Source organism: Phaenicophaeus curvirostris, chromosome 17 (assembly GCF_032191515.1).
Source record: "Phaenicophaeus curvirostris isolate KB17595 chromosome 17, BPBGC_Pcur_1.0, whole genome shotgun sequence".
In the NCBI taxonomy this organism is placed as follows: domain Eukaryota; kingdom Metazoa; phylum Chordata; class Aves; order Cuculiformes; family Cuculidae; genus Phaenicophaeus; species Phaenicophaeus curvirostris.
In genome coordinates this window covers 8,064,990-8,090,087 of record NC_091408.1, presented here as the reverse complement: position 1 = coordinate 8,090,087, position 25,098 = coordinate 8,064,990, and the positions used below count along the sequence as shown (strand labels likewise).

Here is a 25,098-nt window from a genome sequence, read left to right as displayed (position 1 = left end):
TTTCAGCCTGTAACACAAAGATTACTGTCCTTTTGTCTTCTAGCAATAATATTTCTTCCCCTTTTAAAACTTCCTCCCCTGCAGATTCTGCATAGACTGAGGATAAAGCTGAACACCAGGTCAGTTGTTTTGCTGAGTTTGTTTTCCCTCAGCATGGCTGATGTGCATCCTTATAGTGCTCAGCCCTTCAAGTTTCTGTAACTCCCTGCAGGCTGTCAACTACATCACCAAGCTGAAAAATGCAGACTTCTTAGGACAGGCCTTCGCTATCTACCTGCAATGATGCAGCTATCTTCTGATAACTGTTATCTCTCTGCATTGTGCCTTCCCACAAAACAGTCCCAAGGAGTGACAGGGGTAGATGCCAATCAGCATTAGGGTGATACTGATCTGCCTTTTGGTTTTTAGGCTTTTAGGCTTTCTCTGGCATCTCTCAGTGGAGCAAACTTAATTCTCAGTGGTGTCTTGGAGAACATGTCAGGAGGTGAAATGCTGTGATCCTGCTTTAAAAGAAGTTAATTTTAGTCCTGCTGGATCAGCTTAGCAGAAGGAAAAGAAACTCATTTGTCTCAGCCTCATATACTTGTATATATAATCGTTAATATATAGTAATGAACCATACACAGGAAATGAACTGTAAATGTTCACTTAGCATAAGTCATTGTCTTTGTGACTTAGAAGTATGCAGCGTAACAGTGCGTTGGGCTAGGGTAACATGACTCATTTATCAGTGATGCTGAAGAGACACCTGGACTCCTCACCCACAGGCTCAGCTGCTGCACTTGAAGAAGAGGCAGGGGGAGACATAGAAGGTTTAGTTTAGTTACCTGTCTCATTCCTAACTCCAAGTCCTCACTGGAAATGTTTCCTTGTATTTGACTTCTTGGCAATACTTCCGCACCTCCTCAAAACACTGGCTCTAGTGGCACTAAGCCTGCAGCCTCTGTTTTTAACGCACCTGTGTCATTCAGGTTTTGAGGTGGTGCAGAAGATGACACAGACAGTGAGAAGCCCAGCCCCAGTTCCTCTGCTAAGGAGGCATGAATATCTCTTATATGGAAAAACCTATGTGAATAAATGCCCTGTGCAAGCTCCCTGGCTGTGCGGAGACTCCGCTGTGTCTTACCAATGATTTCTGCAAAAGCTGTGGTTAGCAGCTGTACTGTGCTCAAGATGGAGTGACACCTCTGAGTGTCCTTCACGGCCAAGCAGCAGATACCTAAACTGCTGGAAAGCATATTCTCCATTAAATGAAAGCAGAATGCAGGTGGGGGTCCTGAACTTTACTCACTTGGCTCCTAAGACTCCTCTGACCCATAACAGCCAAATCTCAAAATGCATTAAGTATCTTAATTCCTTCTGCCTTCTGCAGAAATTGGGTGCCCTTAGATTCTGTGCTCTACTCGCTCCTGCCTGGCATGGATTTGAATCAAGAACAAAGCAAAGAACAACTCTGCATCATGTGATCAGCTGTCCTTGCTTTGCTACTTGACCTTTTAGCAGAGGACTCTGGCATCCTTGCTTCCAACTGCTTGTTACTGTACTCATCAAAATATTAATACAGGATATGTTATGTGGGGAGTAGGATGGGGGCATTTGGAATTTCCCAACAATTAATCTTCCTCACAGCCAGAAGGAGATCCGTAGATATATGCAGAAGGTAAGGGTCACAAATTTAGTGTTCCAGTCTGGACAAGACTCTGTCTTTTACTCCAGAAATGTTTTAGTATGTGTTATATTACCACCCTAAGGATCAACAAAAAAAGATTACCCAGTAGTGATGGATCTCCTGTTAGGAGTGTGGAAAATTACATCTATTAATAGCTTGAGACTACCTCCTGAGGGAGACCTATTGTACAGATTTAATTGTATTTCTTTCTAAATTCATCAGCTGTTAGTAATTACATCCTGCATTTTTGCAATGGAAAAAATGAATCTAAACTGGCTGCTGAGCCTATACTTAAATAAATCATAGGAGAGAGAGGAAATTACAATGCAAATAGTACCAGTCTTGTAAACAATTTTAATTCACTAGTTAGCTATTCATTAATTAAATAACATCTTCAAAAAATGCATTCTGGAAAATGTAGCAGCCACACTGAAAGCAGAGCTGCTCAGATTAGCTTAAAATAACTCCTCTGGCATCTCAACAATATATAATTTTTAAAGGGTTCAGATAGTAAGCAGTTTAGCTTGTCAACTGACAGTTGAGCAAAATGCTGACTCCCCCCTTCTTGCTAAAAGACGTCAGCCATGTAGTTTGTGCTTTCAAATAATCTCTTACAAGAGCAGTATTCTTGTTCAGCTTCTATTTTGAACTGGTTTGGTTTTTTTCAAATGACAACCGCAGTTCCTCTTGCCTCCTTTTCCTCTTTGCGCACTCCACAGCTGCCCGCTAGTGGTATTGGCTCCTCCAGCAGATCTGGTGGTTTTCCATATCACCCTTCTATGCTGTAGCCTCAAGTTACTCGTCAAAAGCCCTGTCCCACATTCTTCTCTGGGGACAGGTATAAGAAAGGTATTTTGTTCTCGGATATGATAGTCTGACTACCCTGTCCCAGTGAATGAAAAGAAAAGGCAATGTTTACAATGGCGAGGTAAGGCAGAAAAGTACTTTTTTTCATCATCATCCCGTTTCCTGTAAGTGGAGATGGTTTCAATGGAGAAAACCGGTCGGGTTGACATGTGTGAGGCTTGCTGCCCTCTCCTGGTGTTGTCAGGGGCCACGCACTGGATTGAGGTTTTCCCCTTCTGAGATGATGAATTCTGCAGAAGTGGAGGAAAGAAGCTGCTTTATAGATGGAATTGATTTTTTTAAATAGTAGTGTTTTGATTAGGATTAGATTAGATTAGGATTTCATTGTTAGGATTAGGATCAGAAGTCTGGAGCACCTCCCATATGAGAACAGGCTGAGAGAGTTGGGGTTGTTCAGCCTGGAGAAGAGAAGGCTCCGGGGAGACCTTAGATCAGCTTCCAGTGCTGAAAAGGGGCCTACAGGAAAGCTGGGGAGGGGCTCTTTATCCGGGAGTGCAGGGATAGGATGAACGGGAAGGTGCTTACCTTGTAGAAATAATTTTACTCCCGGTAGCTACTGAAGCTCAGCTTGTTGAGTCGTGGACAACAATCAAAGGCAGCAGCTCTCCACAGCGGGAATTCAGTTTTAAGGATGCAAAGTGATCTAACCTTGTGGGCCCAATGTTAAGGATTGCAATTGGCAGCTGCTTCTCCCGGGCGGCAAGAGCAAACCTGTAACCGGAGTATACCTGCAGGAATACCGGAGGACAAATTTATTGGCAGCCTGAGCAAAAGAAATGGTACAGAAATGAGTAAGAGAAGTACAATAGGAGCTGTTGGCAGTGGGGAACAGGGGTGTACGTGCATGCTGTGTTAGGCAATCGCGCTTAATTCAGGTAGGAAATGTCTTCATTCAGGAGTGCACAGAAAAGAATAGCTTTTGACCTCTGTCAGTGAAGGATTTGCAGTTTCATAGAAACTGAAAAGTCACAGCACAGTCAAGGGAAATGCCCTTGTCTTTTAGTAAATCTCTGTGGCAGTTTTATTAGTTATCATAGGTACTTAAATGCTCCTACTTTGATGGTTCTCACATGGCCCAGCTTAGGTAGCACAAGAATGAACCTAAGGCATTTCAATCATTTCTGTACAAAGGATTATAAGCTTAAGAAGTGCAAGCTCAAGGAATTTGTCTCCAGTATCCTGAAGCTGAAAGAATGACAGTCAGGGAGCCTTGGTTTTATCTCGTTCTGGGAGGCGTTAGAGTAGGGTTTTTTTCATGTAATAGAACTTGTTCATGGAAAAAATTCTGTTATACACACTGTATTCCAAAAGCTTCCATGGGTTAGACAGCCGGGCTTTCTAAACTACCTTACCTTATAGATCAAAGGCTAATGGAGAAAACAGACTGTGATACAAAGGACAATCCTAAACAGCAAGCAGAGATATTTACGCTCTCTTCTTGAGAATTTAATTAGCAATAAGAGATCCTTAAATCTGGTGTTTCATATTGTGTGCCATGAGGTCTCGAAAGCTTCCAAAGGTAAAAAATTCAAGCAAAACCAGTACGGGATGGTGATCTCTGCAGGACTGAACAGTATCAGGTGTATTGGCTTCGTGGCCAAGCATGAAGTGGACTGGCAACAGAGTGACAGGGAAGCCCGAACAGGCCAACTGTGAAACCAGATTTCCGCCACAGTAAAAACAGAATACAAAGAAGCTCTGGAAAGGCTGTTGTGATCCACAAGCAATCAGTAGTCCTACTGGGACCAAAAATAGGAATGCGGTGTGGGAGGAAGACCTATTTACCTGCATAGAGGATCCTGCCACCAGCATAGAGTCTGATTCTGCCAAACGTTGGTGCACAAAATCCACTTTTTCCCGGCTCACTGTGTCTCCAAAGAATGTCACATCGGGCTTCAGCATTCCACCACATTTACGACAGGCTGGGACCTGGAAATCACGCACTTGCTCATCTGTCAGGAAGACATCCCCATCTGGAGCCACACCAAATGCTTCAGCTTTCCAGGTAGGATTCAGAGCTTCAAAGTGCTCCTGAAGCTCAGAGCGCAAGATCTGGTCTCCACAGCCCAGACAGAAAACCCTGAAATTCAGAGCAAAGTCTTAATAGAGAGTTTCATATCAGCTATAGATCTGGAGTCTGTAACATCTTCCTTAGAAGGCCTGGAAGGTCTGTTGTCATTATCAAAGTTATTTACCAAAAGGCATAAGTCAAGGAGCTGTCTTTCTGCCTCTGATTGTTGCTCTGTAGGAAGGGTCTAGACGAAGTGCTTTGAACCCTACTGTGCATCCTCTCTCCCAGTTCAGGCTGTGCTTTTTCATCTGGAAATATTGGGTGATCACAACAAGACTGTGGTGGCCCCTCTCCAGTCCACTCATCTTGTGCATTTCTGGCACCACTCACTCTACTTAGCCCTGGGTAATCCTTGCACTTTCAGCATCTCCCCATCCTTTTCACTAAGAGGACATTTGCTGTAGCTAGGAAAGGGGAAATTATAGCTGATGCAGGCTCCGAAGTAAACGATCCCAGTAATGCTCCAAGAAGCGGAGAAGTGTTCATGTTTCTTAAATAGTGTGCTGTGAACAGCACTGTTTTGTCATCTTTTTTCCACCCCAGCCCAGCACCACTTTTCAGCATGACATCTAGAACATGGCATCAACGTTTTACCTCCTTTCTCAGCAGCTAACATTGCACCTCCCAGTCACATTGGAGGGTGAACCATCCTCCCACTGCCCACAGAGAGTACCTGTGTGTGCAGCCGTGCAGTTCAGTCATGCGCTGGCTCCCGGCTTTGGTGTGGAGGGCATCCACGTTCTGTGTCACCAGCCAGTGCAGCTTCCCCAGCTTCTCCCAGTCTCTTAGTACGAGGTGTGCTGTGTTCGGCTGGTGGGAGGAGAACTGGGGCCAGCCCACAAAGTTCCTTGCCCAGTACCGCTGCCGGGCACTGGCACTACGAACAAACTCAGCGTGCTGGACAGGCCGTCTGTCTGTCCTGGCGTAGAGCCCAATGCCTTCGGAGCGGTAGTCTGGGATCCCCGATTCAGTTGAGATTCCAGCTCCAGTCATTACAAACAGCCTCTTGGAGTTAGAAACGAAGCACTGTAGTTCCTCTACTTCCACAGGATCTGGGGGAGGACAGGCTGGCACGAAAGCCAAGTTTGGAGAGGTCCTGGATACAGAATGGGATCTGAAATGATGGAATCTGATGGCTCCACAAACTCCTGACAACTTCCTGGCAGAGAACATGTTCAGCTAAAAGCCAAGAACAGAACACATGGCAGGAAAGGAAAGCAAAGAGCATGTCCTTCATTCTGTTTTATTTGGATGCCCTGGAAAATGATGCTGGTAGTATTTCATACTCTTTTTTTCTTTTTACTAAAGAAGCTCAAATTATTTTTGAAATGTTAGCAGAAGCCCACTGTCCAAGGGCAGCATTGTCCCCTTCACAGAGGACAATACTGAGGGGTGCTCAAGGTACAAGGACAAACATAGACACCTAATTCGCAATATTCCTGCGCTCTTATTCCACTGTGAAGGATGGCTGCCTAAGAGAACTTCCAAACAGAAGGAGTTTTGGAAAGACCTAAGTATGGAGAGTCTGGCTCCCCACCTAGACACCATAGAGCTGGTGCATCTGGTTCCTCCTCAGAAGAGACCCTTGTTCTGCCTTGGTCCAAATCAGCCCTTTCTAGTTACCCCATCCTTTGCATGTGTTATGGGAAGGGAGAGAAAAACAACCTTGCAACATTCCTCTTTCAGGACAAAGGCTTTGTCTGGAGTTACTCCTGGTTTTATATAAAGGTCTGGTGCAGAACAAGCCTTGAAATGGGACTGAAGATGATAAGGACACTGCCTAAATGCCTCTGGCACCACCTCCCTTGCAGATGCCACCTTGCCAGAGTGCATGGCGAGGTGGAGGGGTTCTGCTTTGCTTCTCCGGCAGGAACAAGAGGCTTCGCTGACAGAAGAGGAAACATCCAGATGTGAGTGGGACAGAAACAACTGCCTGGCAGGCAGGAATGGAAGGGCTGTCCTGCTTTAAGTGAGGAACAGCATGCACTGTTGGAGATGGGCAGGATGGCTTTGCTGACCAGTAGCTTGAAATTGTGTGCTCCTGTGTTGTGACAGGAGCAGATTGGTTTGGACCTGTATTTTGTTTAGTCTTTCTAGTAGTCTGTAGTTCTCCATTTCACCATTAAAAAAGTATTCTTTCTGGGCCTCTCTGTAGTTTTGCACAGAAAGTACAAAAGAGTTTGAAAGAAACAGTAAAGAGAATTGACTGTTGGTCGGTCTCCATGAGGTACCAGTTCCTACATTCAAACATGTTTAAAGTTGGGGTGTTCAGCTGATAAGTACCATGATATTAAATGGGTGCTAGTGGCAAAGAGCAGATTTGTCTCAGTTAATCTCTACTTCTCAAGGCTTTGTTTCATCATCAGTTGAACTACAGGGAGGACTGGACTTCCTCCATAGTCCTGAATTATTGAAATCTGTGCAGAGGACTGATCACAATGATTTGATTGTGACTGAAAAATCTTAATTATTTTTGCCCTGGTTTGTTGTTTAGCAGGAGTTGTGTTGGCTCTTCTACCTGAAGAGGTTTGACTTTCTATATGAATCAATTGGAAGGGACAACGTCTCCTAATAAACTGTAACTTGCTTTGAGAAAGACTTCTGTCATGACGCTCCCCAAAGGCTGTTAAGCCAGTTTGACAATTGCTTTAACTGATGGAATTCTCCATTCCTGTCCCTCATCGTCTCTCAGGAGGAAAGGTTTTGAGGGGGGAGGCCGTGGAGATGTAACACGGGTTGGCCCACAGGAGAGGGAACACAATGGGCAGCCCCACAGCCAAACCAGACACGTTTGAGAGATGCTGCAAAGCGCAGAATTTGGCGTGGGAGAGAAACTCAGAGTATTGCCTGGGGAATGCAAAGTTGCTTTTAAAATTAAGGCTCTCAGATGAAAAACCAACAACTACTCTACGCAAGTGAAACTCTTTACACGTACCTAGAGGTCCGGGGCTAGAGTTTGTCCTTAACAGGCATCCGAGATGCTCCGCAGGATGAGGTCGGACGAATTCAAGGCAGAGGACAAACGGGTTCTACAAATGGTTACGGGCTAGAAATTCAGAGGGACACCCACGTCCTCCGAGCGCCTTTGTCTGTAATAACGACGTGGGGCGGGGGAAAAGCGGAACCGAGCGACCCCACAACGAGAGCGGCGCCTGAGGGGGCACCGGGGCCCAGCGGTGCCCGCCCGGCTGCCGCAGGAAGGGGCGGCGCTGCCGGCACAGGAGCCTCCCGGGAAAGGTAGTTCACAGCCGAACCCGGCCAGGAGAGTCCCCGGACCCTGCAGGACGGGAAAAAAACCGAGTTCTTGACACCTGGTAAAGTCAAACTGAGAGCCCTGAGAGCTTCCTAGCAGCCCTCGAGGAATCGTACAAAAATAAAATCAGATCGGGTTCGATACAAATGCAAGTCATAACCTTGATAAAATGCATTCTGGGCGCTTGTCCTTACAAGCACATGCATGGGAGCACCTCCCGTACGAGGACAGGCTGAGAGAGTTGGAGTTGTTCAGCCTGGAGAAGAAAAGGCTCTGAGGAGAACTTATAGTGACCTGCCAGTACCAGGAGGGGCTACAAGAAAGCTGGGGAGGGACTGTTCACAAAGGCTTGTGGGAATGGATATAAACTGGAGAGGGGCAGATTTAGACTAGACAAAAGGAAGAAGTGGTGAGGCCCTGGCCCATGTTGACCAGAGAAGTTGTGACTGCCCCATCCCTGGAGGTGTTCAGGGCTAGGTCAGATGGGCCCTGGGCAGCCTGATCAGTGGCATGTCCCTGTCCATCGCGGAGGGTTGGAACTAGGTGATCTTTAAGGTCCCTTCCAACCCAAACTATTCTACGATTCTGTGATTTTCTTTTCACTGATATCAACGTGTTTTAGGCTTAAAATGTGACTGGACTAATAATGGGAGAAAAATCCACTGAGAGCTGTTAAAGACCCCTCTCCTAGCTCAGGAATCCCCAGAGGTGTGAGTTATCTGAGGTTATGGGAGCACGCTGGGCCAATATGCCCTGTTCTGATGCTCTTCCTTCAGTGCCTACACTTGGTCCCAGGACAGAGGGACCTGTCTGGCAGTCCTGGTGTTCATAGCTGAACACTTTTGGGATGACAGTGAGCAGGTTTGGGAGAAAGATATGGGAGGGGCCTGTGGCAACAAGGAGGGACAAATAATGAAAATCTGGTTCGTTGGGACAAAACCCAAGAAGCCAGCAAGTGATGAGTGGTCTTCGGATGAAAAATTAGAGGGTGAGGATTTCTCTGACTGAGCTGGGCTTCTCCCAGAGCACAGACACTTCAGGAGTAAACTCCCGTCCCTCAGCACCTTGTTAGCAGCAGGAATTTCTTCCATCATTTTCCAGTGGATCCAGCAGATCCTCCTTTCTAAGCATGCAGCAAGCAGGGGTGGCTGCTCATGGTGATTGTGAGTCCCTGCGTGAAGGTGTCCCGTGGCGCTCACAGGGCTGACACCACGCAGCTCGTTCTCCACGCAGGGTCACACTGATCTGCTGGCTGCCTGGCAGGAGCTGGTGCCTCTGCTTGGTGCGAGTGTCGGGCTCCGTAACCACTTTATAAGCCGGACAAACTGCATGGCAAGAAGCGGGGAACTATTTTCAAAGGAGTCCTAGTTTTTCTGAAGAACAGGTAAATAGGTGGATGCCCAAACTGTGCTGGGCGCAGCCTGGTGTGAGCTGATCACCTATTTCACACCCAGCGGGCTCTTCCTAATCATTCAGGATGCTTTCCTAACGTGTTCTCCAAACGGCTCTTGCTAGTTAGTCAAGACATTGCAAGAATTCTTAATCCGTTTTCTTTGCCCTTTACAGTTATTCTGAAGCCTCAAAGAGCCTGAGCCCATTACTGTTGTGGCACCGCATCCCGCTCGCTCACTCCCATGGAGTGTCTATGACAGGACAAGAGGGAATGGCCTCAAGCTCTGCCAGGGGAGGTTCAGGTTTGACATCAGGAAAACAATTTTCACGGAAAGGGTCATTGGGCACTGGCAGAGGCTGCCCAGGGAGGGGGTTGGGTCACCTTCCCTGGAGGTGTTTAAGGGACGGGTGGACGAGGTGCTGAGGGACATGGGTTAGTGATTGATGGGAATGGTTGGACTCGATGATCCAGTGGGTCCTTTCCAACCTAGTGATTCTTTGGTTCTGTGACCCGTTTCGCGAGTCCTCACCCGCCGTTCGGTCCCCAGGGCCCGCCGGGAAGAGCTGAACCGCGTTTAGCGAGCGGCGGGGCAGCCCCTTCCCCGGCGCTCATTACCATAGCGCGTCTCCCGGCATCCCCGCGCCCTCCGCCGCGCGCCCCCCGCCCCGCTCCGGTGCCCCCCCCGCCCCCCTCCGCCTGGGGGCCGCGGGGCCGGGCCGGGGGGGGCGCGGGGGCGCGCGGGGGCGGCGGCGCGGGGGCGCGCTCTGAGCGGGCGGCGGGGCGGCGGCGGGGGGGAGGCCGGGCCGGGAGGGGCCTGGTAGCTTTGCGCAGTGGCAGTATCGTAGCCAATGAGGTTAATCCGAGGCGCGATTATTGCTAGTTGAAAACTTTTCCCAATACCCCGCCATGACGACTTGAAATATAGTCGGCACTGGCAATTTTTGAGAGCCTCTTCGGAGGCTGGTGTGCGTGGTTAAAGGCAGACAGCGAACACGGGCCCCAGCAGGGCTCCGAGAGGGCACTGCGAGTGATTCCTCCCGCTGGAGTCCTCAAGTTTGGTTCTCGGGGACCCCTAACCTTGGGACCCGGGCGTGGGGTGGCAGGCACGGGGCTCTCTGCCTACCGCAGGTCCCGAAGTTTGGCGGCCGGGGCTGGGTTGGCTGTTCGGGGGTTCCTGCTGTCCAGGAGACGTGAGGTTTGGTGTCTGGGGACACGGCGCAGAGGTTCCCCGCAAACCGGGAGTCCCCGTGCTGTTGGAACAGGTCCAGAGGAGGCTACAAGGATGATCCGAGGGCTGGAGCACCTCCATACGAGGACAGGCTGAGAAAGTTGGGCTGGTTCAGCCTGGAGAAGGCTCCGAGAGATCTTATAGCGACCTGCTAGTACCTGAAGGGGCTACAAGAAAGCTGGAGAGGGGCTGTTCACAAAGGCTTGTGGTGATAGGACGAGGGGCGATGGGTATAAACGGGAGAGGGGCAGATTTAGACTAGACATAAGGAGGAATTTCTTCACCATGAGAGTAGTGAGGCCCTGGCCCAGGTTGCCCAGGGAAGCTGTGGCTGCCCCATCCCTGGAGGTGTTCAAGGCCGGGTTGGATGGGCCTTGGGCAGCCTGATCCGGTGGGAGGTGTCCCTGCCCACGGCAAGGGGTGGAACGGGATGGGCTTTGAGGTCATCTCCATCTCAAACCATAATTCTGTGATGCTGGGCGCCCGGGAACAGGACGGTAACATGAGAACCCGCCCCAGCACGGGGACCACAGAGCCCTATGGCGCACCTCCTGCGTGACGTCACGCCTAATTTGCATACCGCTTCCCAGCGAGCCCCGCGGCCGCCGCGCCGCTCGCCACGGCGGCGACAAACGGGGCTCCTGGCTCCCGGTGACCGCGCGGAGGGAACGGCGGCACGGGGAGGGCGCGGGGCAGCGGCGGCAGGGGGAGCACGGCGGGACAGGGGGCTCGCCCCGACCTCGGAGGCGGCCCCGCGGCAAGGGGTGGCGGTGGCGGGAGGAAGGGGTCAGCTTTGCGCAGTGGCAGTATCGTAGCCAATGAGGTTAATCCGAGGCGCGATTATTGCTAATTGAAAACTTTTCCCAATACCCCGCCATGACGACTTGAAATATAGTCGGCATTGGCAATTTTTGACAGTCTCTACGGAGACTGAATTATGGTGTGAAAAATAGATTGAGAGTTTTCTCCGCGTAGGAAGAGTTCAGCATGGGCGGTTTCTGCTTTGGGTGACCGCTGCAACAGTCTTTGTCGGTCACAACCCCCTAAGCAGAAAGCGAAGCAGCGCTGGCAGTAGCAGCTTTTCCCTTTCTTCCTTCCGCAGCTGCAGAAAGCGGTTTGTGGGAGCGGAAGGGGAAGGGCCGGGGGGCTGTAGAATTGCTGCCGGTGCGGCTTTTGCCGCGGAGGATCGTGGAAGGACAGAAGGTATCTTAAAGCCCATCCAGTTCCAAGCGCCCCCCCACCCCCCGCCGTGGGCAGGGCCACCTCCCGCTGGATCAAGCTGCTCAAAGCCCCATCCGACCTGGCCCTGGCTTGCAGCAGTCACGACTTCTCTGGACAACCTGTGCCAGCGCCTCCCCACCCTCCCAGGAAAACATTTCTTCCTCATATGTAATCTAAATCTCTCCTCTTTCAGCTTAAAACCGTTCCCCCTCGTCCCATCCCTGCACTCCCTGATAAAGAGCCCCCCCCCAGCTTTCCTGTAGCCCCCCTGTAAGGACTGGAAGGTTTCTCTAAGATCGCCCTGGAAGATCCCTCGAGGAGGGCGCTCTCTCTGAAGGCAGCCGAGGCGCTGGGGAGAGGGCTGGCATTCCTGGAGCAGCCGCGGGCTGTGAGAGTCTGAGTCGTGCTGGAGTGGCTCCAGACCACTCTAAACCCTTTTAGGGAGCAGTTGTCAGTGCATAGTGCCACACCTTGCACTTTGAGTGGGTGTGTTAACATATACCCACTGGCATCACTTGATTAAAAATAAAAAAAACAGTCCTTATTTGTCAACAAAATCACAACTCTTCAGTCTGGAAAAAGCAGCTGCTGAGTGTGATGTAAAATCCCCTTATATAAATACCCCCTTGTCTATTTCTGAGTTGCTGTTGTCTTATTTAAACACCTGAGCAGACCCTGTGGAGGGAGACTGACGACCATCGCACACCAGCTCCCTGGGCTGACTGGACTGGAGCTGTGAGGAGCTGCCCTCTGCCACTTCTCATGATCTGGATGCAGCTTTTGCTGCTGACAGATTATCTCTGTGTGGTCCTGTGTGCCATCCGGGTGCTCATATGCTGCCTGTAAGACCCTCAGCCTGACAGCTGTTCTAACCCCTAACTAGCCAGAGCAGAGAGTTTAATTATGAATATTAATGCTCCCTCTTTATTGAGTTTATTTGTAACATTCAGCTGTGCTGGGGTATCATACACAGCAGTGACCGAAGAGCAACAGTGAAACCTCCCAAATGGCATTTGTCCCTCAATCTGTACTGCGTTGGTAGCGATATCAAATTGAAATCAGAACCTGAAACATAGGGATGCCTTTACCCTTTGGCAGAATAAGCCACCCTGACAAATAGAAAAGGGAAATGTCATTTGCAGTAAGTAGTGTGCTTCATATAATCGTATGGTTCATGTAAACAATTTTGATAAGTATTGGGTTTATCACTTGATCTTTTCCTTCTCCTTCTCATTCTCCTTCTCTCCCAAAACTCTCTGTGGTAACACACTGCTGTGGTGCTTTTGTTCTGTTTTGCAAAATCATATCCTTCACCTTATGCTAGAAGCCAAGCTTATTCATTTTGCTGCAATAGATCCTTCCAACATATGTGAAGCTGGACTTTGAATAGGGAAGTTGCACATTTGGGTTTACTGCCATTGCCTTAAGTGTAAAGGTCTGCCTGATTTTTTCTTTGATGTATTCACCTGAAGAAAGAGCTACATCCTCTGGGATGATGTCAATGTGGCGCAGCACAGAGGACACACACTGCAATGAAGTCATTTTTGTTGCTTTGCAGTTTCAAATTACTCTCTGGAAAGTGCACCGGTAATCTCTAAACATGCCTTACAAGTCAGTGTAGCTTCATACCTGTCATTCTCTGGCATTGATTGTCTGCTGTAAGTAACGGTGCTGGTCACAGGAGGTGTTATGAAATGAGCTTGGGCCACTCCTCTGTTTGGCAGCCAGCCTGGCCTTACAGCCCTGAAGGGGACAGGTGGACAGCGGATCCATCCAGTCTCCGAGTGCCCAGTGTGTGTAGGTCAGTGGATTAGGCGACTCTATGGAGCAGGTCCGTAACTGGAAAATGATGCTTTGACAAGAGGGAAAGCTGCCTCAAGCAAGCACTCTGAATGCTTGCATTGTGCGGAGCCAGCAAGTCCTCAAGTCCAGCATTACGTTATTATTGACTCACTGTCTGACTTTTTTTTCCAGCTCCCAGCCCTGTTTCCCATCTGTAAACAGGGGCAATAACTTCTTGTCACACCTCCTGTGAAAGAAGTGTCGAGTCATAATGTGTCTTAGTTTCAGGGCACACGGTGAGAGGAGATACCCTATGTATTTCTCTGCTGCACTACCTCCATGTCCTAGTGCCTCCCATCCAGCAGCAGCGAGGAGGGATGTAGCTGCTCTCGGTGTCACTCCACTCTTATTCACACCAGCAGCCTCTGGATGTGTCTTGGGTACACTGCTCTGGTGGGAAAGAGCTTGCTGGAGGTGCCATCACCAAGGAACTGCAGCTGTTTCTGCTGGGAGCTGTGTAACGATGGCACTTGAGCAGCAAGTGGTCATGAGCCAGTGAGAGTTTCAGAGGCAGAGAGCAGGTAGATGGTGAGAAAACAGGAGTTCCGAGGTGTTGGAAAGGACAGGAGAGAGTGAATGTTGTTTTGTGTGAGTTTAGTTTGAGCCCACACCACTGAGCAGTTGTCTTAGCAGTTTGGGTTTTAACCTGCCCCTCCTCCTTAGGCTGTCATGGGAAGGTTAAGGACAGACGATTTTAAGTAAGAAATGGTAGTGCATGAAAAAGAATTCAGTTATGGACAGCACCTCGCTGTGAGGAGTACAAGGAGGAGAAGGTTGGTTTGAAAAGCTATGTTACTAGAGGATAACATCACTCATGTGGCAGCCCTGCCTCCCCACTTCACTGACTCTGTCACTACAGGGCCGAAGCCACAGGCAAAGCCTTAGGGGCAATGACATGGGGTTTTTTTCACACTGTGCAGCTTGGACACTGCCTATTTCTTGTGGGTGCAACCCTAACTGGTGCTCTGACACGTTAATTTGAGCCCTGAGACAGAAAAGAAACTGCTTTCTCAATCTCCGCTCACTTCCAGACACCCAAAGGACACTGCAGGAAGCTGTAGATAAAAATTGCATACCAGGCTACAATATGAATGGAGCACAGTGGGCACTTTGTTAATGCCGGGGTGAAAATCCAAACCAGCTTGAGACAGATCCTGTCACTTGTAGCTAGAAGAAACATACAGATCCCAGGAAAGGTCCTGGGCTGCCAACAAATACCAGGAGTATTCTGTTGCTCCACCCGAGGGGACACATCCTGAAGTCACCATTGTAGAGCCAGTGATGGGTTCCAAGGAAATGTAACAGTCTCTTCAAATAATGGTTTAAATTTTATGCAGGGGCCAGCGAGCCGGGAGCAGGCAAGATCCGTGGCATTGGTGGTGAAGGGCATGGTGAAAGTCTTTGCTTATGTTTCTGTCCTCCTTAGATCTAGGTAAAGATGTCATTTTCTGACAAGTTCTGGGTTTGGAGTAAAACCTGGAATTAATTTCCTGAATGCTGTTGATTTATAATCACTGGCTGGGACTAGGGAGGGGATATTTCCATGTCCCACTAGTGATTGTTCTCACTGTAACATGCCTTGACAGAGGAAATAACTCTGCCTGTTGCATTGTGCTTGCTGGGAAACTGGATGTGTTTATGCCTGGAGAGTGAAAAATAAAGCGTGGGGGCCTGCCAGAAGCTGACCTCCCGGCTGTTTTGTGGAAATACCGTCCCCTGTGCTAGGCTGGACAACAGGACACGATGTGCTGTTTGACCCTGAGAACATTCTCTGACTCGATAGTCATTTTGTAAGGAAAAGCGCTACCAGAGTCATGTTTCCTGGATCTGTTGCTGTTCCCACACGGATAGTTTTCAGCGTGTCTCTCATGCGATTAGGAGCTGAGCACTCCGGCTGGGCTGTTTTCATCGCCATGGTGGCTTGGCTGGAGCGTGATGTGGAGCAAACACTGGCTCTGACGAGCAGTATTGGGGCGAGGCCGAGGACTTTGCTGCCTCAAAGTGCAGTTTGGTAGCGATTTGAAAGGAAAAGTGAGAGGGCAACGGTGGTTTTGGATGCACTCTCATGTGATAAATCATAGAATCATAGAATCACCAGGTTGGACGAGACCCACAGGATCATCAAGTCCAACCATTCCTATCAAACACTAAACCATGTCCCTTAGCACCTCGTCCACCCATCCCTTAAGCCCCTCCAGGGAAGGGGACTCAACCCCCTCCCTGGGCAGCCTCTGCCGGTGCCCCATGACCCTTTCCTCTGGAACGAGTCTAAAGAAGAGCAACAAAGCTGGTGAGGGGGCTGGAGAGCAGGTCTTATGAGGAGCGGCTGAGAGAGCTGGGGGTGTTTAGCCTGGAGAAGAGGAGGCTGAGGGGAGACCTCATTGCTCTCTACAACTACCTGAAAGGAGGTTGTGGAGAGGAGGGAGCTGGGCTCTTCTCCCAAGTGACAGGGGACAGGATGAGAGGGAATGGCCTCAAGCTCTGCCAGGGGAGGTTTAGGCTGGACATTAGGAAAAAATTCTTCACAGAAAGGGTCATTGGGCACTGGAACAGGCTGCCCAGGGAGGGGGTTGATTCACCTTCCCTGGAGGTGTTTAAGGCATGGGTGGACGAGGTGCTAAGGGGCATGGTTTAGGGATTGATGGGAATGGTTGGACTCGATGATCCGGTGGGTCTCTTCCAACCTGGTTATTCTATGATTCTATGATTTCTGTGAAAAATTTTTTCCTAATGTCCAGCCTAAACCTCCCCTGGTGGAGCTTGAGGCCATTCCCTCTCGTCCTGCCCCCTGTCACTTGGGAGAAGTGCCCAGCTCCCCCTATCCAGAGGGCCGCTACGGTTTCTGAACAGAGGAAAGGAGAAGTGGTTGGCGGCTTTCCCTTATGGAGGAAACAGTTTGTGGGAAGCGGTTCAGTTCAGCTTTCACCAGCCCAGGCTTCCCGATCGGGTGGGTTGCCTGGGGCTCACAAACGCTGGGCTGTCCCGAGGCTTTTGGGGCACAAGGGGCCGCCGGGCTCCCCGGGGATGCGTCGCGGGGGCGGGCGAAGGGGCCGCGGTTGGGATCGGGGTTGGGATCGGGGCTGGGATCGGGGCTGGGATCGGGGTTGGGATCGGGGCTGGGATTGGGGCTCCGGCCGCCTCGGGAGCTGCAGCCCGGCCCTTCCCGGGGCTTTCCCGGGCTGTGGGGCGCGGCGCGGCCGGCAGGGGGCGCTGCGGGGCGGGGCGGGGCCGGGCAAGTTGCGAGGCGGCGGGGCCGGCGCGGAGCGGGCAGGCGGCACCATGGACGATCTGGGTGAGTTGCGGGGTCTCCCCCGACCCCCCCCCCACACCCCCAGCGCCCCCTCGGCGGCTCCGACCCCGGGGCCGGGGCTCCCCGGGACAGGCGCCCCGCGCTGTGTGCCCGGGAGGGGCCGGTACCGGCGTGGGGAGCGAGCGGAGCCCAGCCCTGCCCGCCCCCGGCTCCCCGCGCTGTGCCGGGACCCCCCGGGCCGGGCGCGGGGCCGCGGGAGGCAGCCGGGCTCGCTGGAAAGATCGAGAGTTTGAGTCGCTTCGGTACCGAGCCGGAAAGGGCTGGGTCTGCCCGGAGCCCTTGTGCTCCGCGGGGCTGGAGGGCGGCTGAGTTCCGCTTATGAAACCGATTAAATCGGACCCCGGGGAGGGGCCGCGATCCGTTACTCGCGTCCGACCTCTAATAGAAACCAGACGTCCCGTTAAGAGACGCTCCGAGAAAATTGCGGGTTTAATACCGGACCTGGGAGCTCACGTTACAGCGCTGGCGGTCACACCTTCAGGGCTCGGATTGGGGCTCATGATAAAACTTACGGGGCTAGGAGCCCGTCAGCTGCTTTACAGGGCTCGGTGAAAGGGGCTCCGCGAGGGATTCGTTCCTAGGGAGTGAAACCTCACCCTCCACCCGGGTGGAGCAGCTGCAAAGAGAATGAATTTCTACTGCGTCTTCTCACGGTTACGGTTTCTTTAAGCGGAGACAGTTCTCTTTACCGTTTCCCATATTGCTCAGCCTGGTTATCTCTTAGAGATGTGGTGCAGGTTTCCAGTGCGTTCAGGAATGTGTTGCTAGTCAGAACAGGATGCACCCAGTCTCTGTACTGACTTGCTGAGTGCCCCTCCAAGGTGAGCATACAGACAAATTGTGTGGGGCCAGCTTAGTGTCTCATCAGCACGCTCTCGAACAAACCACAGGAGCTGTACTGCAATTCATAGATTCACAGAATCATAGAATCACCAGGTTGGAAAAGACCCACTGGACCATCGAGTCCAGACATTCCTATCAAATACTAAACCACGTCCCTCAGCTTGTTGCATTCCTTGAGATCTCAGTTTGTGTCTGTGTTGTTCTTCTGAGGTGTTAAATGTCACAGCGCAGCCGAAGGTTAAAATTGGGATCTGATTTTTAAAACAGAACTTTATGCCTGTAACTTGATTTTATCAAGTCTGAATTGCACCATGTCTTTCCCAGTTTTTGTGCGAACTTTCAGACAGGACAGGATCTGACTGTGTTAACAGTAAGCAGCCGGACAAAAAAAGTGAGACCCTTTCTCTTGCTAAGCTTTTCTTTGGTGTACAGAATTCACCATGGAAAGGCAAACCAGCTGTTTCCCCTCTGCAAATTATTGTTAGCCCCAAAATTGCTCACTTATATTTTAAAACCATTCACCTTGGGATGCATAAACAAGGGAACAGTGCTGTGCTGATACAAGATCCCTGAAATAAGTCAAAATTCTAAGCAGAAGTGAGAGCTGTTTGTTTTTCTTTCCTCATTATCTATGGGTGGATTATCAGAGTTGTGGATTAACTGTGCCATGGATACAGACATCTGGGCTGGCTCTCTCCAGAGTCAGGCTGGTTGGGCAGGACTTGTTGGTTCAGGCACACTGCCATGTGGACAGAGCTTCACGGCTTCCAGGCCAGTTTTGATCCAAAAGCAGTTTAACATTGAACCTGAGCTAATATGCCCTGCAGGTTCAGAGTTGACATTAAGTAAAACCAACGTGGATATTCCCACACCATGCTTCTGAATCTGTGTGATGCAGAAATGACTAGTGACCAGTGGACCTTACTGGGCGTGAGGGAACCTCACAGAGCCCACTGCTGTCTCTGTTCTTAACTCCCTACATTTACCAAAAACCTCCTTTTTCCCAGAGCTGGAGGAGTTGATCAGTGTGTACTTGTGCACTGTAAATGGAGCTCCAGAAGTATCTCGATTTCACGCTGCTTAGGCTGGAGAGGTTATGAAATGTGAGAGAATGGATTTGTGTTGCTTTGGGGATTCATTTGGTGTTGAAAAAAACTTTGTTCCTTTTTTTCCTTACCCCTCAGAGTTGAAGAAGTGGTGTTACAGTGCCCTGCTCACACAGGAAACTGTTTCAGAGCTCAGCAGGCGGAACTGGTGCTCCCCACTGAGCTGGGGGAGCCTCTCTGGCACAGAGCAGGGGTCTGGGTACAAACCAGAGCAGCGCATCGTGGGAAGGGGGGAGGAGAGGGCGAATTCCAGCAGCTGGCCAGGCTTGCGCACATTGTCTTCCTTGAATCTCTGTAAGGAAGCACGTTTTGCGGATGTGCTTGGAGTTTGTCAGGAAGCTTGCTGGATGAGTTTGCTGTTCTGCAGAGTTGTAAATTGGCACAGGGTAAAACTTTGTCCTAAAGAGTGAAAATCCTAACTTGGGGCTATCACGCTGTTTGGGGATTACCAAAGCCCAGTGTGGTGATGTTTCATGCTGTGCTTCCAGCACACAAGTGACCACCTGCGTGTATTTGCATGTATATTCAGATAATTTGAGATATTGAATTAGATGTTGGATTATTGTCGGTTCTGTGGTGCTGCCTCATCTAAATAGTGTGTGTGAACTGCCCATGGGGTCTGCTGCTTGTGGGGGAAGAAACCCAATTTGTGTAGCATGTCGTGTATTCTGTGGTGAGAGGAGCAGGAGAAAGGAAACTCCACGTTTGCTTTAGTCAGATACTGTTCGGTTTGGACTTTGAATGTTTTTACAGCCTTTTTCTAAAAGCGGTTGATCACAAACACTACTGTGAACCATTTTATTTTATTTTATTTTATTTTATTTTATTTTATTTTATTTTATTTTATTTTATTTTATTTTATTTTATTTTATTTTAAGCTTTGGGAAATCCAAACAGAAATTACGTTGCTTTCAGAAGCTTTCTTTTGATGGCTCTGAAATTCTCACTTATCTAGTGCTTGGGTTTGTTTTTTCTTTTAAAAGTTTCAATTTGTTTGGTTTTTTAGCTGGATTTTGCAGTCAGACCCAAACTAGCATTCACTAGAGCTTTTAAAAGTTGTTTTACAAAGATATTATTTCTTTTAAATAAGAACGTATTTGTGTCAGTATTTTGGCTGTGCATGTAAATTAGACTGCAAGCTGCTTATTTTAGGTGTGCTTGCTCGCTTCTGGAAGGATTTTTCTTTTGCAGAAGGCTTGTCTAGCAGTGTGACTTCAAAATTCTGGGCATGGAAGTTCAGTGGCACAAGAGATTTTACTCGAAATATTGTTTCCCTCTGTTAGAGGAGGTCTAACCCACCCTCTCTTCAGGCCTTAATCCTCTCAAGATTGACCTTAAAGGGAGCAATCTTGCTGTTGATTTTTCATGGGAGTGTGGTGCATGTGTTTCCATCTGTCATCTCTCCTAACATTTGGAAGATGACTGGGCTCTGCATGGCTGTGCTGTCTGCCCCTCTTTTGAGGGGGTTGTGTGCCTGTTTCTGACTCACTTCCTTCAGTTTGGGAGTCAGATGTGGTGGGTTTTGGTCTTACGTGACTGAAAGTTTAGTGTGAAATTGCTTATGGTCAGCTATGCCCTGGGAATGGCATTGGTTGGGTAATTCCGTCCCTTGGCTTTCTACTCGCTCAGGTTTCTGAGTCATTCCTGCTGCTGGGTGAGAAGACTGTAAACAGAACTAATGCTCTGGACAATGGGGTTCTGACTTGTTTCAGCTTCTTAGCTGTTCTGACCCCTTGTAAAACAGGGACTTCATTGTCCTAAGCAACTCAGTCAGGGAGTCCTCTGCCTGGAGCAGTGTGTGATGCAGAGAGAGGCTTCTTTTCTTGTTGCTCTATTTCCATGGGAGGGCTGGACTCTGTGCTGTCTTTAGCTCCTTTGTCCCTTGCTGAGAGAGGTCAGCTTGTCCTAAGTGTTCCGCAGCCCTCCTGGTTAAAACTGATCCTCCAACACTGTCTCTGCCGCTAGAGAAAGAAATGGGTAATGCCTCATACATCTTTATCTCTACTTGTTCTTCCTTTTTCAGGGAATCTTGATACTTTATTTTCTCCAGACCCCTTTTTTTCTACATCTCTTTCCCCTGATGTGTATTTATTATATGTGACAAGTTGTGAAACTGCAGAAATGACAGATAAAATTATAAAATCTGGCAGCAGAACAAGCAATAACAATGCTCTTCTACTTGAATTAGAATTGTTTTTCTGATCTACTGCTAAGACAGAAGTATATAAATTCCTTGAGTTAATCTGTGTGACGAGAAGGGGGTGGGGGAACCTGTCCATGGCCACAAACCAAATCTTTTTTAATCAGACTAACACGTTAGTCCAACACTAATGTCAGGGATCTACTGCAGCTTTGGAGAGAGCCAGAACAGATTCTGAATTCAGTTCTGTTGTGCTAGTGGAAAATCAGTGTGACTGAATAGGATCTCTGGTCCCAATTTCCTGCTCCACATCTCAGACTGTGCCTTTGTGTACAGATCTTCTGTGTCCCTTTATGTCTGATGCGGAAGCTGTTAATGAAGATGCTCTTCTGCTCCAGCTGCCTGAAAGTGAGACATTGTCTGTGGGAAGCTACCCCAGGCTGTGATAAGATGATAGGGTTTAGGGAATGAGTTTCTTCCTCACTTTAGCCTGTCCTAACTAACTTAGCTTTAATAACAAGCCCTGGCATAGAGGTTGTCATGACCACTAGGCTATTAAATTTTAAAATGCTAGGTAGGGAACTGTGGAGATGTTTGTGTCCTGTTCTTGTTTCGGTGTTTGCAAGCTCCCACCTTACATCTTGTACATTTTCAGATCACAGCCCAAAATGGTAATTCCAGCTCCCCCGTCTCTTGTGTGCCTGCAGCTTACTGAGTATCACGCTCCAGAGAGAATTGGTTCAAATTTCTGATCTTTTGGAAAACCAGCCCTTTTTCCCAAACTGAACAAATAATTTGCCACTGGATCAATAAGGTGAACCGTCTTGATGTGTGGCAGGATAACTAGACCAGGGCACTGTAGAAGCAAGGAGTTGCACCATTCCTTTCCATTTTGGGCTGAGGTTAAATGGATTGGAGAGGAAGTGGAAGTTGTGATTTCAAATTGGTTCAACCTGATTTAACTGCTGGCCGCTGTGTTTTGTTCCCCTTGCCCCCATCTCCCTTCTTTGTACCCGCAATAACTGTTGGGCAGTTAGCTAGATCAGCAAGCTGACTCTTTGGAAAGTCAGTTTTTTCGTGTGGGCAGTGGCCTGGGAAATAGGCGAGGCCACCTTTTTTAGCCGGAGCTTATGTTTAATCAAGCATAAGGTAACTATTTATCCACAGCCTCAAAAACTTGTCTTGACTTCAAGCATGTTATTTCTCCATCTGAAAAACAGGGATAATAGCTCCTTACCTGCAAACTGTGGTTAAAGTTTATTGAGATCTTTGTGTTTCTGAAATAGCTTCCAGCTTAATATATCAGAATAGTAACTCTTTCAAGCTTCTCTGGTCACCATTACTGGAAAAGCTTACAATGGCAAGTTTGAATTAGAGTTATAAATTTTTATTCCCTTCTCAGCCCTGTTTAATGTTCACTTTGCCTTTCTGATTGCTCATTCTTTCTTCATCTTCTGTTATGACAGACTGTGAGTAGGGAGAAAAGATTTCGTTTCCTTTCTGAGTTCCCCCCCCAGCAGTTCTACTCTAGTCTTTCCCTTTACCACAGAGCATCGTGAAGTCATTCAAAGAATGTCGTGTGCTAAAGATATACCATAAAAATAGGATGTGGGTGATGACTTTCTCATGTCACTCTTAGCTATTTTTCCCATTCTTGCTTATTCTCACTACAAATGGGCCCAGAGCAGCAGAAACCAGCTGGCTGGGGACAGATTCTCCTGATTGACTTGTGTTAAATCCATGCTTTCTCATTTCTCTATGTATGGTTTTAAGTCTCAATTAAGCAAATAAAATAGAAAGGGCAACTGGAGTGCTGTGGAAGAAGTTTGGCGTTGGTGTTTCTGTTTTAGGAGCTTGAGTCCCTGAGGTTATGTGTTTGTGCTGTTTAGGAGTCTGCTAAGCTCTTTTTCTGCTCGTATAAATGCAGCTTTTTCTTGTAGCAGACAGTAATTAATCTGAATTTACATGGGAAATTTTTCTAAGCAGTTTCAGACAACTATAAGCTGAGGATCTGAGGGTACTTACAGGAGGCTACAGGGAGAGACAGCCTGCGTTGTCATTGCTTGGCTCCTTTTTCCCTGTTCTGGACTGTCTCTACACTGTGAACAAATTTAGTTTGAGCTATTTAAATAATGATGGTGTAGTCTGAAGTCTTCAAATGTAGCTTGTCATGCCACTTCTCACAGTGTTCTTATTACCATCTGCAAGTTTGGTGTCGATGACTTTGCTGGGGGAGCTACTGGGTACGTCTGGCTGGCAGCATGCAGTGAAGTGTAGCTTCATTTCTTGTTTTTTACTGCTTATTGCACATGTTTTAACCTCTCTAACATTTTGCAAACGATGTGAAGAGCATTAAAAAAAAAAGCAAAAGGCGCTCCGGGGAATAAACTTTCTGAATGATACTTTGCATGGGGAATTGTGTTTTAAAGGGCTCAGCTATAAATCAAACTGTATGGGGTCTCCAGGAATAAACCAATCCCATGTTTTTGTCACAAAATTAAGCTCGCAGACAGAATTAATCCCATTGTCTGTATAGATGCCTGATAGGATCTTGCTTTATTTCCATCGCTGAAGAGCAAGGTAAGCAGAGAATTTCACTTTGTACTATAAAGAAGTTTGTGGTGGGTCATGGTCTGTTGTGAGCCTGGGTTTTGATAAGACCAGAAGGAGGCAAAAAACCCTGAAGTAGAAAAAGGTCATGGGCAGGAAGGCTGTGAATGATTTGCCATGGATTAGGGACTTAATAGTCCTTTATTCTATCCTCTTTCATGGTTCTGAACAAGTTCAAGCCTCTGAAAAGGTTTATTTGGGTTAGAGCCACTAATTTCAGCTGTGTCAGACAAAAGTGCCTAAGGCTAATGGCCTGTCAGCCAGGGTTACTGGTGCCCCAGGAGCTGGGACATGGTGATGGCTTGGCTGGTCATCTCTGATGCTCATCGTGTTTGGCCATGAGTTGTTTGCTGCTCCCTGTTCCTCAGCACTGGTGGCTGCCTTGGGACTGGGGCTTTTTGTTGCTGCTAGTAAATTGTCTGTTTTGGGCAGAGGTGGTCCACGTGAGTAAGATGCCTTGGAGTAGTACTTCTGGATTGCAGATTCCCTCTGTTCTTTATGGGTTTATGTGGGAGACTCTTCTTGGGCTGTGTCGGTCTGGTTGGGCAGCATGATCCACAGCTGGAACTATTCTGCCTGGCTGTAAGCGTCTCCAGCAGTTAGACAGGATCCCTGCAGAGAGCCGGAGCACTGGGGGAGGGAGCGAAATGCCATTTCGTCCACGTCATAAAATCTCTTATCAGTGGCCAACTCAGTGTTGTGGGTGGGTGTGCAGTGCTGACCAGAAGAAGCTGCCTTTTTTTTTTTTTTTTCTTTTGCTATGAAATGTGAGGAGCTCAGCATTGTCAGTCAGGCTGGGAGCTGTGGAGTGGCTGCCTGGACTTTGGGAAGAATTTATCAGTCAGGTTCTTACAACCCTAAGCGTGTTGCTTTCAACCTATCCTGCTGGTGGTTAAGCTGAGGTTTGCTGCTCGGCTGTCCTGCGCAGTTCCCTTGGGCAGTGCCTCACCAGCACAGCTGTGCTGGCGTGCTGCTCCTGTAGTTCCTAATTGCTTAAATCTGGTACCTCCAGCACCTTCTGCATTGAGATCATGCTTAAAAGCCATGGCCATGCTAGTTAGAGAGAAAAATCTTTTAGGTTCTCATTCATCTTTCTGTAGCAGTTGGTTAAGGGTTTGATTTACTATCAAAAGTGAGGGAGGGAACTACATGAAACAGATCCCTGTGGTATGGCTTACAGGGGGCTGGGGTTCAGGACCTTCTAGGCTGTTCAGATCTGCCAGAGTCCTCTGATTGCACTGCTTCAGTTTGAGAAGCGCACTACAGGGGTGGAATAGCCAGCGCCGTGTATGACAATCAGTGCCACTTCTCCAGGGTGGTGTCGCCCTGGGGTGCTCTCTGGTCTCTGTGGAGTTGGGAAGCTATGTTGGGGAGGAGGTTTGAAGAGAAGGGGCTGGGGGTGGTGCAGGGAGAAAGCTTTATGTAATTCTTGGCTGGCTTCTGAGTAATTGTTTTAATGAAATGGAATGCAGTGTATTCAATACTTGCTTGGCAGATACAGCTATTTCTTATTTTCTATTTTTGGGGGGAGAAGAGTCACAGTTA

At 48.7% G+C, this 25,098-nt stretch overlaps 2 protein-coding genes and 2 non-coding genes across 4 annotated transcripts in view; 3 read left to right on the top strand and 1 right to left on the bottom strand.

The window, feature by feature from the left end:
• Positions 1 to 1,765: 1,765 nt before the first annotated feature.
• SIRT4 (sirtuin 4) lies at positions 1,766 to 7,765 on the bottom strand. Its single transcript, XM_069870946.1, has 5 exons — positions 7,543 to 7,765; positions 5,281 to 5,786; positions 4,322 to 4,616; positions 3,062 to 3,264; positions 1,766 to 2,766 (listed from the first exon to the last, which is right to left on the bottom strand). The coding sequence occupies exons 2-4, from the start codon at positions 5,778 to 5,780 to the stop codon at positions 3,100 to 3,102; spliced, it is 960 nt and encodes a 319-aa protein (XP_069727047.1). The 5' UTR covers positions 5,781 to 5,786; positions 7,543 to 7,765; the 3' UTR covers positions 1,766 to 2,766; positions 3,062 to 3,099.
• A 2,307-nt stretch (positions 7,766 to 10,072) lies between these two features.
• On the top strand, positions 10,073 to 10,213 carry LOC138728258 (U4 spliceosomal RNA). Its single transcript, XR_011338688.1, has one exon. It is a non-coding gene; the product is annotated as a U4 spliceosomal RNA (small nuclear RNA).
• Positions 10,214 to 11,270: 1,057 nt separating this feature from the next.
• On the top strand, positions 11,271 to 11,411 carry LOC138728257 (U4 spliceosomal RNA). Its single transcript, XR_011338687.1, has one exon. It is a non-coding gene; the product is annotated as a U4 spliceosomal RNA (small nuclear RNA).
• Positions 11,412 to 16,767: 5,356 nt separating this feature from the next.
• Positions 16,768 to 25,098, top strand: part of PXN (paxillin) — a 45,290-nt gene continuing 36,959 nt past the window's right edge. The window contains exon 1 of the mRNA XM_069870793.1: positions 16,768 to 16,836. Within this exon, the coding sequence (XP_069726894.1) occupies positions 16,824 to 16,836 (13 nt within the window). The 5' untranslated portion in view covers positions 16,768 to 16,823. The remainder of the gene's footprint in view (positions 16,837 to 25,098) is intronic.

What these genes read in the sequence shown, in the direction of transcription:
- SIRT4 (XM_069870946.1), bottom strand. Translation starts at nt 5,780, where the DNA reads ATGTTCTCTGCCAGGAAGTTGTCAGGAGTTTGTGGAGCCATCAGATTC. An exon ending in CTGCACGGCTGCACACACAG is followed by an intron (nt 4,617 to 5,280) that starts GTACTCTCTGTG and finishes TCTGAATTTCAG; the next exon opens with GGTTTTCTGTCTGGGCTGTG. An exon ending in TGGCAGGATCCTCTATGCAG is followed by an intron (nt 3,265 to 4,321) that starts GTAAATAGGTCT and finishes GTATTCCTGCAG; the next exon opens with GTATACTCCGGTTACAGGTT.